General features: G+C 46.2%; 1 protein-coding gene across 1 annotated transcript in view; it reads right to left on the bottom strand.

Annotated features, from left to right (window-relative positions):
* Positions 1–13,779: 13,779 nt before the first annotated feature.
* The window catches only part of C1QL4 (complement C1q like 4), a 39,477-nt gene continuing 36,827 nt past the window's right edge, over positions 13,780–16,429 (bottom strand). The window contains exon 2 of the mRNA XM_081898995.1: positions 13,780–15,647. Coding sequence (XP_081755121.1) covers positions 15,468–15,647 — 180 coding nt within the window. The 3' untranslated portion in view covers positions 13,780–15,467. The remainder of the gene's footprint in view (positions 15,648–16,429) is intronic.

Raw genomic sequence — 16,429 nt, 5'->3', positions numbered from 1 at the left:
GAAGGTCCCCACCTCCACAGGGGCAAAGGCGTAGCCTCCTACCCCATAAGGCTACGTTCTGGGACAGAGGGGATGCTGCATTTAAAAAATGATGTCTGGCTCCCTTCTATTGCAGCTGTCATGCCCAATGGGTAGTGATGAATGAGGCAGCAGCCTCTGTTCCATTCAGCTACACCCACCTTGCTTCATCTAAGCTAAATGAGAATTAATGACTCTCTTTCTCCTCCCTGTAACCGTTGCAAAGAGATCGAGCTTTTTAACCACCACCTTCCCACATAGGACTCCAGCTCTTAGTCAGAATCCTGCCTCAACTTTCTTCAGCAGAGTGAAGCATCTCTCTCGAGGTTCTTCCAAGGTCACTGCTTGGAACCTGGGCAGATACAAGTCAGTGGTTTCCTTTAAAAAAGCTCAACACTTTGAACCTCAGAGCATGGGAAGTCAACCATAATTTGGCAGAAAATTTGGATATTATAATTTTGAATGTTTTGAATGTGGGTCTTATTGGATTGTTAAAATGGAAAACTCTCTCTCTCTCTCTCTCTCTCTCTCTCTGTGTGTGTGTGTGTGTGTGTAAAGGTAAAGGGACTCCTGACTGGTAGGTCCAGTCACGGACGACTCTGGGGTTGCGGTGCTCATCTCGCTTTATTGGCCGAGGGAGCAGGCTTACAGCTTCCAGGTCATGTGGCCAGCATGACTAAGCCGCTTCTGGCGAACCAGAGTAGCGCACGGAAACGCCATTTACCTTCCTACGGAAGCAGTACCTATTTATCTACTTGCACTTCATGCTTTTGAACTGCTAGCTTGGCAGGGGCAGGGACCAAGCAATGGGAGCTCACCCCGTTGCGGGGATTCGAACCACTGACCTTCTGATCAGCAAGCCCTAGGCTCAGTGGTTTAACCCACAGTGCTATCCGCGTCCATACATACATACAATTTTGGGGTCTTCCTAAAACAACATTTGGGGTGTCCTGGTTTTTACTTTTTGAAATATGGCAACCCTGGCCCAAGTGGCAAGACTGCAAATCAGGGGTGGTGGTGGAGAACCTGTATCTTCCCCATGTTGCTGGACTACAACTCTCATCACCCCTGACCCCCCTCGACCATGATCACAGGGGCTGATGGGAGTTGGAGTCCAGCACCTGCCAATAGCAGGCATAGGCAAACCCGGCCCTCCAGATGCGACTACAACTTCCATCATCCCTGACCACTGGTCCTGTTAGCTAGGGATGATGGGAGTTGTAGTTCCAAAACATCTGGAGGGCCGAGTTTGCCTCTGCCTGGACGATTAGGCAGTGGAGGCAAACCACAAAATAGTGCCCCTCGCTCCGCCAGGGAAGAAGGGGTGAATAAAGATCTACTGTCAGGAGGGCGGCACTGAGGAGGAATGGCGAGAGTCTCCCCCTCCCCCTGATCCAGATCCTGACTCTTCCCAGGAGCAGGAGGACAGTATAGATTTGGAACAGTGGTTTGTAGAGGGACATAGTTCAGAAGGCGGAAGCTGGGAAATACTGGATGGGGAACAGCTAGGAGAAGAAGCACTGGGGGAAAGAGCAGTGGCGTAGCGTGGGTTGTCAGCACCCAGGGCAAGGCAAGTAATTTGCACCCCCTAACCCATGGATTTGCGCCCCCTAACTTGTGGATTTGTGCCCCCTAACCCTAACCACCAGATGTTGCGCCCGGTGCGGCCGGCACCCCTTGCACCCCCCCACGCTACGCCACTGGGTTAACAGATTCACAGTCTCTGGAAAGTATTCACCACACCCCCTTCCCCAAGTCACAGAGAGCTCAGAAAGTGTTAGAACAGAAAGTGCAGAGGCTACAGGATCAGACGTAGGAGTGAGGTAGTTTAATGGGGACAGAGGGGCAGAGTAAGTCTTAGCTGGGAGCACCGCCATTCTTGGAGACGTGTTCTTTTGTCACTCACTGTAATTATTACAGAATCTAACTGGTAAGACGTTCCTTTCATTTGATCTTTTGGTGCCATTTCCTAGTGAACCAGGCAACGGTATATTGCCGAAAACTGTGACCTGTGGCTCAGGGCGCCGAGGGCTCATTTTTTTCGCATACCTGGAAACGTGGCGTTTGCACCGCCAAACGCTTCAGGGGGCAATATTCAGGTGTTTGGTGCTGTTTTTGAGTGAATCGGACGCATAGCTGTCAACATTTTCCTTTTTTTAAGGGAAATTCCCTTATTCCTAATAGGATTCTTCGCAAGAAAAGGGAAAAGTTGACAGCTATGATCGGATGATGTTGGAATTTTGGCGAAATCCGCGACCCATGGCTGAGGGCTTATTTTTTGGCCTACCTGGAAACATGCCGTTTGCACTGCCAAACGCTTCAGGAGCAATTTGCAGGTGTTTGGAGCCATTTAAGAGTGCATCAGATGACACATATGGTCACAAGCCCCCCCTAGATGACTTTATTGGTCTATCAGCAGAATATTTTTACTGCAGACTTTATTGACATATCAGCAGGACATTATTATTGCAGACCACAAGCTGTCCTGATTTCTATGCTCCTAACCACTGTATGTTAAATTCAAGCCACTTCCTTATCTGATGAAGACAATTGTCTAACCAACAGACATAGCACTGTATGTTTGTTTAACCAACAGGCATAGATGTGTCCATAGATACGTGTTCATGTTCCAACTGCATAGCTGCTACATCCTGTGCACTTTTGCAAGGTTCTCGTAAAGTTCACCTTGCGGTTAGGCATCTCTTCTAATATTTGAAACAACTAAAGCTTTAATAATTGCTAATGCTTAAGGTAAAGAATGGCCAAGCTATAGATCTGAAATGAGTACACTCAAATAAATGTTTGAATACGTTAAACAAAACATCTTATTTTATAAGCAATGAAGAGGCAACAGTATATTATTTCTGACATGCTATAATCCTGATTCCGGAGCAAATGTTCCCCCCTCAACAGATCCATTATTTTCAAAATCTTCTGCATACAAAACACCATCTTTGGCAAGTGCAGATTTGTTGTGATTCAAATCTACATTAAAACCATGCTTGGTCAGGGTTGGCACACTCATCAAACTGCCTGTTATTTTGGGCAAGTAAACTACACCTCTCATTTCATTACAGTTTTTCTGCTTGCAACGCACTTGCATGAACCTGCTCCTTTTCCTTGCACAGATATTTTATTTCCATTTGCAACTGTAAGTGTCCCTGATGAGTTTTCACCTACCTCTGACATCATCCGATTCACTCCAAAGCACCTGCAAATGTCGACATGAGTCCTACTGCAATGTTTGGCAGTTAAAGAGAGCTGAGTGGAGGGTGCTCGTGTAATCTCACTGTATACAAGTTGTACAAGTGACAATAAAGTATTTCAATTTTAAAACAACACGTTTCACAGCGCCCCACAAAATGATCCCCTCAGTGTCAAGATTTAACCAAAAACGACACTGTCCGATTAACACGAAAGCGGATCCAAACACCGGCACAAGCCCCCTCAAAGGTTCCTTGGTCAAAACTCCACATTTCACAGTGCCCCACAAAATGTCCCCTCGGTGTCCTAACCCATGGGGTCAGGATTTCGCCGTAAATCTGACGTCATCCGGTTCACTCCAAAGCGGCGCAAAACGTCAGGACATGGTCTCCTACAAGGTTTAGCACTCAGATCTCTATGTTTCACAGCGTCCCACAAAATGAACCCACAAGATTTTGCCAATAACCCAACGTTGTCTGATTCCCTAGAAAGTGGCACCAAACAAGTCCTACAGTTTGGCACCATTTTCGAGTGAATCGGATGATGTTGGTTTTTTGGCGAAAAGAGTGACCCATGAGTCAGAGCTCTGAGGGCTCGTTTTTTGGCCTACCTGGAAACACAGAGTTTGGTAGGGTGTTGTGGTATTTTTAGGGATGTGGGGGAGGGGGTATGCCTGCAGTTTTCCTTTCCTTTCCTTCTTTTTTTTGTATTTGCCAATTGTGTGTTTTCACCTTCACTTCCCAGGCTGAGCATGCACTGGATTCTGGGGTTGGCATCACATAAGTACAGCAATGTTTTGCCCAGGAAATTGCACCGCCTTTGCTAAGTTTTCACATTTTAAGAGGATGATAGTGAATTAATGTCTGCTCGCCCTAATGACACACTGCTTTTTGAAAGTACTTTGAGCCTCGAAGCCACTTCCCTCTCTGTTTCCTTTACATTGCTGTAGCTTTGAATTTTTTTTTTTAAAAAAAAACGTTTAAGACAAAAATGAAAGCCATTGACTTGCCGGATCCTCGCTCGAGGTTCTAATGACTGTGGAAGCGGCAATATCTGCAAATGTTCCTTTCAAAAAAAATTGCTTTAAATATCGAAATGTAAAATGGCCATTGAGTGTACGATGGCAGATGAAATTTGGAGTCTGGGCACAAATATCCATGTCGTAGGGGCATGTAATCTTCAGACGCTCTTTGAAGATGGAGGTTAGAGACAGGATGCTTGAAATAAATGTTGGCTACAGACAGGGAACTTAGCAACATTATGACTTTATATCTCAGTGAATAGAAGTCGCAGCAGGGTTGGTTAACCTAACAATCTACGTTCCAACAGAGATAGCACCTATTGCAGGGGTGAGGAACCTCCAGGTGTTGCTTAGTCATGTTTGCAGCAACTACTGGTCTGCAAGTACTGGTCCAACTGGGCACACTGTTCAGATGCCTGATTATCGTCTTCCAAAGCAAGTACTCTATTCAGAGCTTAAAAATGGAAAGCGTAATGTGGGTGGTCAACAAAAGAAGTTTAAAGACACTCTCAAAGCAAATATTAAAAAAATGTAGACTAAACACAGACAACTGGGAAACACTGGCCTGCGACAGCTCTAATTGGGGAATACCCTTTACCAAAGATGTCATGGACTTTGAAGACGCTCGAACTCAGGATGAAAGGGAGAAATGTGATAAGAGGAAGGCATGTTTGGCAAACCCTCACCGTGATCAACTCCCACACGGAAACCTATGTCTCCACTGTGGAAGGATGTGTGGATCCAGAATTGGCCTCCACAGTCACTTACAGAGAGCCAATGTGCTGTAGTGGTTAAGAGCGATAGACTCATAATCTGGGGAACCGGGTTCGCGTCTCCGCTCCTCCACATGCAGCTGCTGGGTGACCTTGGGCCAGTCACACTTCTCTGAAGTCTCTCAGCCCCACTCACCTCACAGAGTGTTTGTTGTGGGGGAGGAAGGGAAAGGAGAATGTTAGCCCCTTTGAGACTCCTTAGGGTAGTGATAAAGCGGGATATCAAATCCAAACTCTTCTTCTTCTTCTTCTACGGACTCATTGTTAAGAACGTGTTTATGGACACAAGACTTACCCACTCTGGAAGAGTGGCAGATGAAGGTGATGGACTATATGGAATTGGCGGAAATGACTGGTAGAATCCGAGACCTGGGAGAAGAGCCGGTGGAAGAAGATTGGAAGAAATTTAAAGATTATTTGCAGAAATATTATAAAATTAATGAATGTTAAAATGATGTTGGATTGAAAATAAGTCGCATCAGCGACAAAGTTAACAAGAATATGCAAAATTGGATTGATAATATATGAAAATATATAATAATATGTTAAGATTTAGAGTTAAGATAAATGAAAGAGGGCAAGGATTTGCTGATTTGATTATGTAAATGGGAATACAAAAAGGGGAGGTGTGAGGAGGTCAACGAAACAAGCAAATGAGTTTAAAGATATTTAAAAATGGATTTTTTTTAATTCTTTTTATTTTGTAATCTTTATTTTTTCTTAATTAATTTTTGTATTTTTCCCTTTCTTATTTTTTCATTCTTATATGATTTTTTATTTTATTCTGTAAACTTTGTTTTTTGTAAAATCTCAATAAATATTATATATAAAAAAAGAACGTGTTTATGGAAGACAATCTTGCTCTGGTACAAGTGATCGCCAAAGAAGAAGAATGTGGTTCAGCAACATCTTTGGGACCAAAAGTTCCCCACATCACATGTGACCTATGGAAATTCTGTTTTCTTCCTAAGTGTATAGAATTTATGGGGAAATCTGGTACTCTCTAGAGGTTGCTGGACTCCAACTTCCATCAACCCAGGCGGCATGGTGAGCAATGGTGGGGTTGTAGTCTGATAGGGCTGCCAAAAGTCTGGATTTTCCTGGACGTTCCTGGGATATCAAAGGCAGAAAGGAATTTCCAAAAGGTGGCGCTCTGTCCTGGATCTTGAGCAAGTCAACTGAAAAATTGCAGTGTTTCAGCTCAACAACTTAGAAAAGCTCAGCAACTGGTTTTTACTTTTGGAAAAATGGAACATCTGTCTGACAACATCTGGTCTCACCCCAGTTTTCCCATCCTTGGCGTATGAAAATTTATAGCTATAGCTTATGCATGTGTCGTCCCCCCCCCCCACCTGAAACAAGCTGAGTTCGTTGGGACTTATTAGAGGGGTACATTGGCAGCCTTAAAATACCACCGAGTTGCTTCATGGCTTGTTCTAAACTTTTATTCAGAATTGAAGTGGATTTTGTATGTGTTCCCATCTAAGGTGTCCATTTAATAGTCTCCTTTTTGTAGGCGCAGGAAGATTAACTTGGGAAAGAGAGACAGCGAGAGTGCTGTATTCTTTCCTTTTATTGCTAATGTACTCCTCAGACCAGACATGTTGGAGTTAAGGCATCTTATCCGGTTATGGCTGTATATTCCTTGACCTTGGCAACTGCCATTAAAAAGGGGGGGGGGGACACACCATTTTTATGAGACTGGTCTGTGGTAAGCATGCATGGTGTACAGCGCTTGTTAATATGTTGTAAAACCCCTACAAGCTATTATCTGTAGGTTATTAGGCTGAAGACAGGCGATTGGAAGGGCATCAGCGATGAACCTGAGACCTTCTGAATTCCCAGTAAAACAAAACTCAGAAAGGCCCAGAAAACCGTTTGCTATAGAAGGACGCATGGTCTGATAGCATATACAGCAGTTTCATATGATCGATATTTCCACCCCCAGATAGCTGAAAGTGGTAAGAATTAGATATTGCTGCTCGTGGCATAAATATGTGTATTTGTGTGTCCACTCTCGTCACTGCTTGTAAACTCATGTCACTGCCAGTATTATAAGAAAAAAAACCCTGCTCCTTTTCCCTTATGGGGTATCCAAGAGCTCGTATAGAGTCCTTAAGTAGGTTCCCTAATGGTAGGAGAAAATAACAGAGGCCAGCCAGAGTATATTGAGAAGCAAAGTGGCTAGTAAGCCTGATCTTTATTAAACTGTTGCAACAGGGTCCCTACTCACCACACACAGGAGGGAGGAGAAACCCACAACAATGGTGTGCAAGCTCTTATATAGACTTCTGAAATTGCCCGCCCTGTAGCCCAAGACCACCCCCATGAAACATCATACATACATCACAGAAGGAGGCGGTCTACAGCAGAAATCCTGCCTGCCAGGATACCTGATAATGGTCACTGATTGCATTAGCTGGGCAGCCTGGCCATTCTTTTGTGATGGTTAATACTTTCGTTCCTGAGCCCAGGTCACAGGCTCACCCTATTCGTACACAAATACGCCCTTAAGACAGGATTTGTAAGCAAAAGACAATGGGGAGGCTTTCCCATTTTCTTCCTCCTTGCAGAGAACTATTTGAGGTCAATTTGGGAGAGTCAAAATGGCTTCAGGATTGCTCTCCTGTACTATCAGGCTCAGTGGCGTAGCGTGGGTTGTCAGCACCCAGGGCAAGGCAAGTAATTTGCACCCCTAACCCGTGAATTTGCACCCCCTAACCCGTGGATTTGCGCCCCCTAACCCTAACCCCCAGATGTTGTGCCCGGTGCGGCCGGCCCCCCCTGCACCCCCCACGCTATGCCACTGATCAGGCTTACTAACTGCTTTGCTTCTCAATATACTCTGGTTGGCCTCTGTTATTTTCTCCTATAGGGAACCCACTCAGGGACTCTATAAGGGAAAAGGAGCAGTACCCCCCCCTTACAACACCTTTTTCGGTCCTCCATATGACCTGTCCATATAACCTGGAAGGACAGCTTCTACATGCCCAAATGCTCCTGAAAGTCCATCTTTCACTTCTGCAGCCTCTTGTCATTGCAGCTCCCTCTTTCCTCGGTGGGTGGTTTGCCTATTGCAAATTCTGGCCATGAGATGAGAATCAGCTAGTAGCGGGGCGGAGGCAAGATGATGTGATGAGTGGGGAGGGGGGGTATAGGTCAGGACTGGAGGGAATTCTCTCTCCTACTCCCCCCCCCTTTCCACCGTATTGATGAGTTCTGCTGAATTATTCGTCCCAGAAGGCACCACATGATTCCCTGGCCCTTGGCTCTTTCTCATCGCTGCCGTTTCACCAATCTGATCCGTCAGGAAGTTTTAAATCCCCAGCTTCCCACCTCAGCAGGGCTGGGGAGCTCATTACGGCAAAAGCGCCTCTCATCAGCTGTCAGCGTGGTGACAGGGGCCAGCGTGGAGCAGCGCCAAAGAGCCATTGGTTGCAACAGATATGGAGCATGGGGGGTGGGTGGGATGCGGGGAGGGGGAGAACGGACTTCACACAGATGTGTCCTGAGAAGAGCCACATCCGCTGGGTGCAGATGCCTTCCCGCACATGGCTCCAGCCACACGTAGGAAACGGCGCAGCAGTGAGAGCGGAAGGCGTCGCTGCAACATGCGTGCGCAAGTGCCGCTATGCCGCACACAACTGCGGGCGCAAAAAAAAAAAAAAGAAGTTCCATCACCAGGTGTGCGAATAACGCCATGTGCATTTGCAGTGCTCTGATGCCAGAAATGTGGGAGCAGACGTTGCCTGGAGCATGTACCTTGACGTGTTGAAGTACGCATGGTCCAGCGCATGTGATCCATGCAGAATAATAATAATATAATAATAATTTATTATTTATACGCCGCCCATCTGGCTGAGTTTCCCCAGCCACTCTGGGCGGCTCCCATTCAAGTGTTACAACAATACAGCATTCAATATTAAAAACGTCCCTAAACAGGGCTGCCTTCAGATGTCTTTTAAAGATAGGATAGCTTCTTATTTCCTTCACATCTGAAGGGAGGGCGTTCCACAGGGCGGGCGCCACTACCGAGAAGGCCCTCTGCCTATTTCCCTGTAACCTCGCTTCTTGCAATGAGGGAGCCGCCAGAAGGCCCTTGGCGCTGGATCTCAGTGTCTGGGCTGAACGATGGGGGTGGAGACGCTCCTTCAGGAATCAAATGTGTGAGCTCCAACCCCACCCGGGGCAGGTCTTGTGCATTGTATGTTCAGTTGTCCCGTCGCCTCGGGCGATGGGTGGGAAGATATGCACAATTGTATTGGCCCTCTGCACAAAGTCACTCGCATGAATTCCTTTTAGCAATATTGATAGCTCTTAGGCGAGGTGAATGGAGGGGTTTTTTTGGGGGGGGAAGCGAAGGGAGAGAGGAGAGCAACTGTGGATGAAATTCAGGGGAAAGCTCAAGGGAATGCAATCTCTGTCATGAGAAGATGTCAGCTGGATGCTAAGCATTCCCAGGGGCATTTGTTAATATAGGGTAGGGTGATGTAATGATATGAGCCAAGAAGGAACTGAGAGAATACCGGGGGGGGGGGGCGCTGTTCCAGGGATCGACTGCAACCTACATGCTTTATGCCATTGATTCATACCTTCTCAATGACCACATGCACCTCCGTGCATAGGGGACCACTTTATGCACCTGACAAAATGGGCAGTGGCCCATTCAAATCCAGGCCACAATATGTTTTCCTTAAGACCGGGGTTGCCATATTTCAAAAAGCAACAACCGAAAGTGCTTGAGCTTTTTGAAGACAAACCCCAGAGTTGCTGAGCATTTCTCTTCTTTTCTTTTTTACAAAAATACCAAAGAACCGTGATTATTGGTTCACTTGCCTAAGATACAGGACAATGCAGTGCCTTTTAGAAATTCCCTCAGACGTCAATTCCGTCTTTGAAATCCCAGTAACGTCCAGGAAAATCTGGACTTTTGGCAGCCCTATCAGACTACAACTCCCATCATTGCTCACCATGCTGCCTAGGGCTGATGGAAGTTGGAGTCCAGCAGCATATAGAGATTTCCCCGTAAGTGCCATATGCTTAGGGAGAAAACAGAATTTCCAATTCCACCTTTGAAATCCTGGACATATGGTAGTGACCAAAATGTTCTCCTACAGATTTTGCTGGACTACAGCTTCCATCAGTCCCAGCCGGCATGGTCAATGGTCAGGGATGATGGAAGTTGTAGTTCTGTAACATTTGGAAGGCCATAGGTTAGCTACCCCTGCTTCAACACAGCTGCCCTGCTGGAATCTGAGACTGAATTTTGTCTTTCCCTTCTTCTTGGTACCCCAGACACTTGAGGCCCTATGTAAAAAGGTAAAGGTAAACCCTGGACGGTTAAGTCCAGTCAAAGGCGACTATGGGGTTCACCTCACTTTCAGGAGCCGGCATTTGTCCACAGACAGCTTTCTGGGTCATGTGGCCAGCATGACTTAACCACTTCTGGCGCAAAGGGACACCAGAGCTCACGGAAACGCCGTTTACCTTCCCGCCACAGCGGTACCTATTTATCTACTTGCACTGGTGTGCTTTCAAACTGCTAAGTTGGCAGGAGTTGGGACAGAGCAACAGGAGCTCACTCCGTCACGGGGATTTGAACTGCTGACCTTCCGATCTGCAAGCCCAAGGCTCAGTGGTTTACACCACAGTGCCACCGGCGTCCCTAGGCCTCATGTATCTGGAATAACAAGCAGAAGGAAACAAGAGTGGAGGTGGGAGAAAGCAGTTTTAAGTGGACCTCTCCATCACACACAAACACAAACCTCTCGGTGGAGAGGGCTGGGGTAGAGCACGTCTCCCTGCTGTGCTGGGTCCCTGTCCCTGACCCAGGTTTTGTTTAAACACGAGGGAGCATTAAAATCCCCCATTCCCCCACCGCCAGCTACAGCTTGAAGTGGTACAGTCCCCTTCGCCACTTCGTTCTGCTTCTTTAGATCATACATGAGAGAGGAAGTCCCGGTGTGTGTGGATTGTTGAGGCGGGTAATAAGAAATATGTGTACTTGCACACATCCGCTTTGAAGGGGGAAGAGACTCAAAGGCATTTATTTTATGTTGATATCACTCTTTAAATGCATAGCAGCAAACTTGCGTGTGTGGTTTTTGTGTGTGAAAGATATCAAGGAACTGAATTCCAAACCCAGTAATAAAATCCTGTATTTGAGAGTTCTGTGGTGGTGTAAATAGGCTGAAGAAAGAGGTTTGTTAAAAAAGGAGCATTCTGTAGCCTGGAGGGGGAAAAAACACAAGTGTGCGCAGATGTGTGTGTGTGTGTGTGTGTGTGTTCTACATAGGGTTTTGCTCATGTAGTTGTACATCTGTATGCATGCAAATGTTTCTGGGACTGTGTATGTGCATGTAAATGAACGCTTTAGTACTTGGTAAACGTAAATATTTGCATGCAGCTAATGCGATTGTTCCCTGAACGGACACCAGCAAAGGCAAGATGTGCGTCGAAAACCAGAGTATCTTTATTAACAGATAAAACACATATTCTGATCATTTAAAGACACAGAGTTGAGTGGTCCCAGAGGCATTTCACGTTCCTGGCAGCAAAACCATCCCGATTGCTGAGTTCACAGCCATGCCCTGGGGCCTCTCTGGCAGGTTTCTGTCTATAGTATGTATGAGGCACTGTCCAGATCCCTCCACGGATTTGAAAAATTGCTAATGAAAGGGCACACATGCAGTGGGGGGACTGTGCAAAATAGCAAGGCTGCAGACCAGGGGTCCGGCCTGCAGCCACCAGCAACAGAAGCCAAGGATTTCTTTTTCTGCCCCTGGAAGGACGAGGAATGAAAGAGGCAGGGGAGAGAGAGAGAGACAGAAGCAGGATGGGGTTTAATAGCTGAGGAGGGGGAGATGAATTTTGGTAATATAAATGTACAGATAAATCATGCACGGCATGTTTGCGCATTAATATATGCGCACTCACATGTTTGTGTGTGTGTGTATATATATTTCTAAGTTATAATTTTATATACATTTTAGGTGCTATAAATAATAATGTACACAGTTGCACACAAGTAAATTTGCGCACATGGTTGTTGCTTTCTTTTGCCACATGTATGTTTTGTTGTGCAATTTGTGGAGGTTCACATACAGTCTCGGTTTCACAGATTCTCCTCCGTTTCACTCCATGCTTTCAACCGAGAGCTGTGCACCCTCAAATTCAAATGTGCACACACACACAAATGCGGACAATGGCGTGCAGAGATGGCAGGCATTTGTGAGCACCAAACATGCAGGCACACCTCTGCGTATTTAATAGGGTTGGAAAAATATCAGAGAAGCCACTGGTTATTTATTTCAGGAATACAAAATTTGAATGATAAATACAAGATTCTGGCCTGACCTGACGTTGGCTCTGAGAATTCTTCTCTCTTTCTGTCTCCTGGCTCCAAACCTTGCACATGTAAACTTACATCCATTCTGGCATTTGCATGGATGTTAATGGTAGGGCTGGGAATGCCAGACACCAGAGCTTAATTTGGCAATCCTAATAGATGTACAGGCCAGCAAACGCATGTACACATAAGAGGTGAAAAGGCATTGGTGCACCTCTCAATGCCCGAGCACAATTACATGTGCAAATGTTCACATACATGGAAAAGAAGTTTGCAGATCTACATAGGGTGGGCAGAATGAAAAGGTCCTTCTTTTGTCTTTAGGAGATGGGACCTGTTGCTAAGCAAGCCTACAGAGGGAGCTTGTGTCATCTGTCTGCCTGTCTTCCTTGCCTGTCTTCCTTCCTCATCTGAACCTGGGCGTATGAGAAAGGCAAGACCTTTAAGTCTGATTTGGATGAATATATTTTAATGCAGTCATTTTTGTTTTAATTTTCTATCTCCTTTTGTTATATATATATATAGTGTGTTTGTGTGTTTTGAAATGTTATTTTATGGTTGATTTGAACTGCCACCCTGAGTGATGTGTAGGCACCAGAAGTTCAGGAAGTAAATTTATATTTAAAACAAATATTTAAAAGTGTGTGTGCAAGTTGAGGGATTAGGCATGCACAAGTGGGCATGTGCTGGAGAAAAGATGTGGTGTGTGTGTGTGTGTGTGTGTGTGTTTTAAACGTTATTTTATGGTTGATTTGAATTGCCACTCTGAGTGGTGTGTAGGCACCAGAAGGGCAGGAAGTAAATTTATACAGTGGTACCTCAGTTTTCAAGCATCTCGGAAGTCGAACGTTTCGGCTTTTGAACGCCGAAAACCTGGAAGTAAATGCTTCCGTTTTCAAATGCTTTTTGGAAGCTGAACGTTCCATGTGGCTTCTGTACTGAGTTTTCCGGACATAATTGCTTCCAGAAACGTTCTGGAAGTCGAATGGTCTTCCAGAACAGAGTACATCCGTAAACCGAGGTTCCACTGTATTAAATTTTTTTATTTAAAATCATGTGTGCAAGCTGAGGGATTAGGCATGCACAAGTGGGCATGTTTTGGAGGAAAGATGTGGTTGTATTCTTTTTGGGTTGGTGGCGATGTTTGTTCTTTAATAGATTAAGCTCTGCGGAAGTTAGGTTGCAGAGCTCCCTGAAGGAGAGTCAAAACAGCGGTGTTCTCCCAAACAATTTGGACGTCCGTTCTTGCATCCACCTCCCTGCACCCCTGACCTTCATGGTGCCAAATGAATCAGGTCAATTCACTCTGCTTATGTGTGGCGGAGCTGGCCCTGTCAGGTCGTATGGCTGTTTGATACGGTATCTCTTGTGTTCACACTGACTCACTTCCAGAGAGTTTTGAAAGTAGGGTGAACTTTGTGGGTGAATAGCACACACTCAAAATCTGATTATGACAATGCATGTTTTAGCGGTGTACAATCTTGCGGGGAGGCGTGGTTTTACGTGGCAGGTATTGCAACAGCAGGTCATGAATGGGAAAATGCAATATATTCTGGTCACCTATCTTGCAGTGGTTTATGCATCTGGGGGTGTCTGCGGTGGTCTTTTGGCACACAACACACCCTGCCACCCATAAAACCCCTTAATAGCCTCTGGTAGCAATGTTGAGCCAGGAACTGTCCCAGTCATTTCAGCATGTCCCCGCACTGTTGCGGTGTGCATGTGGGAACCATCATTTGCAGCACAAAGTTTTATGATGACACAGACTGTCGCAGTCGCCGCCGTCCCCAGTTCAGGGTGGCTGCGGTGAGATATTTACACACAAAGGTGCAGAGACCCCCATTTGTCCCAGCTTGAGGTCTGAAACATGGATAATACCTATATATCTTCATGCAGGTCAACACAAGACCGCCCTATTGGCAGCTGCCCAGACAGACCTGTGGGTTAATGTACAAAGGTAGGAGGAATTGGGGTTCGACCCCCTTCCCCATTCGTTCCAGAGTCTTCAGGGCACCTGTTTGATATAGAAGGGGACTGGAGATTTTATTTGGATGGTTTTGTCTCCCATTTCTTAAACGGAGCAGGCTTAAAACAGTGAACCTTGCACAACACACGCTTTAAAAAAAAGCCTAACCTTTTCTTGCTACTGGCATGCAACGTGACCAGAGCAAAAGATGTATCCCACACTGTATATGTTCATGGTCTTGCTGGCATGTTGGCGGAACACTGCTATGGAGAACGGGGAAATTAAATTCAACTGTACTGCCCCCTGTTCCCGCAGAAGACCTCCCCATTCTCTCCCCCCTTCCCGTTGGATACATTATGATTTATACAGATAATGAATCCCACCTCCATAATTGACCAATTAATATATATATATGAGGCATCTTGAGTCAGCAGCGGGTGTAACAGAGTGTTTGGACCAAGATAGGAGAAACCCAAGTTCAAATTCCCACTTGGCCACGAAGCTCGCTGGGTGGACTGTGGGATGGTCTCTGGGCCTAGTCCCTCGCAAGGTTGTTGTGAGGGCAAAATGAGGGAAGGGAGAATCGTATAAGCCTCTCCTGAGCTCATTGGAAGAAGGGCGAGATATAAATGCAATCAATAAAACATTTCCTGTGAAACGTTGATGAAGGGACCGGACTGCACTAATGAAACCACCCCTCTTCAAATATTTGTACCTTACATCTAAAGGGATGCTAAGGAAATGGACTTACAGAGCCAATATGCAGCAAGTCTGGGCCTTGTTCCCCATCCGTCGCCCTTCCCTTCATCCTCCGATCCTGGACATGGCCTTGCTTCCACTGACCAGCGCCCACCCACCATGACATTATGTTCCCCTGTATCCACCCCCTCCCGGATTTCCCCATGCACCAAATATCCCTTAATCTTCCCACCCCTTTTCACAGTCGTATGAACCCAAGGGGGAGGACTTCCTCCCCCCCAAGTTTCCGTTTCAGTCCTTATTGGCCGGACCTTGCTGGAAGGACCTTCTGGGTCCAGGGAGTTGGTAAAGCCAAGGGGGAATAAAAGCTGACCCAGAGTGGGGAAAGGGTTTGGGTAGGCAAAAAAAAGGAGGAGGGGAAACAGGAGCCGGCGGGGCTCAGTCTGGGTAGATGATGAAGCCAGAGAAGGTGCTGTACTTGTTGGTGTTGCCCCCATGAACCTTCCCTCCGTCCAGCTTGATGAAAACTTCGTCGCCCACGTCCAGGTGTAGAATCACGCTGTTGCTGGCGTAATCATAGTTCTGGTCAGCATCCTGAGCTATGGCACTGGCCCGGACCTGGGGAGAGAAGAGAGAGGTTAGCAAGGGGCTGGCAGTGTTATGGCACTCTGCCACGAAGGTTCATCACCCAGCCAATTCAAATTACCAGGCCATGGGTAGCAAAGTGTTATGTACTGAGTTGAATAGGATCCAAAATGCAGCAGTCTGATTGGTCCTAGAACAATAGATTCAGAATGCAGCAGTCTGATTGGTCCTGGAACAATAGGATTCAGAATGCAGCAGTCTGATTGCTCCTAGAACAATGCAGCAGTATGATTGGTCCACACAAGCCACCCAATCCAGCTCCAGGTGGAAGTGAATCCACAACCTGATTGGCCAACAGGAGAATCCCGGAATTAGCCAATCACGTACAACCCATTGTGTAAATAATGTATATAAAGCAGATATTTTGGGGGAACTTTCATTCCTCCTCACCACTATGAGCTGAATAAAGAGCGTGAAATCCACTCTCGACTCCGAGTATATTTCACAAAGGAAAACAGAATTTATTCATGCACAAGAATGGTGCATCATCCACCTCACAGTGTGGTCAAGAGACCCCAATTACAGGTCACACATATGCTTTCACAAACCCTAGGGACGCGGGTGGCACGGTGGTCTAAACCACTGAGCCTCTTGGGATTGCCATTCAGAAGGTTGGTAATTTGAACCGCGACAGGGTCAGCTCCCATTGCTCTGTCCCAGCTCCTGCCAACCTAGCAGTTCAAAAAAGTAGATAAATAGGTACCGCTGTGGCAGGAAGGTAAATGGTGTTTCGGTGCGCTCTGGTTTCCGTCGTG

This window comes from Podarcis melisellensis, assembly GCF_964234715.1.
Source record: "Podarcis melisellensis genome assembly, chromosome: 2".
Lineage (NCBI taxonomy): Eukaryota > Metazoa > Chordata > Lepidosauria > Squamata > Lacertidae > Podarcis > Podarcis melisellensis.
This window is presented reverse-complemented; position numbering and strand designations above follow the sequence as displayed.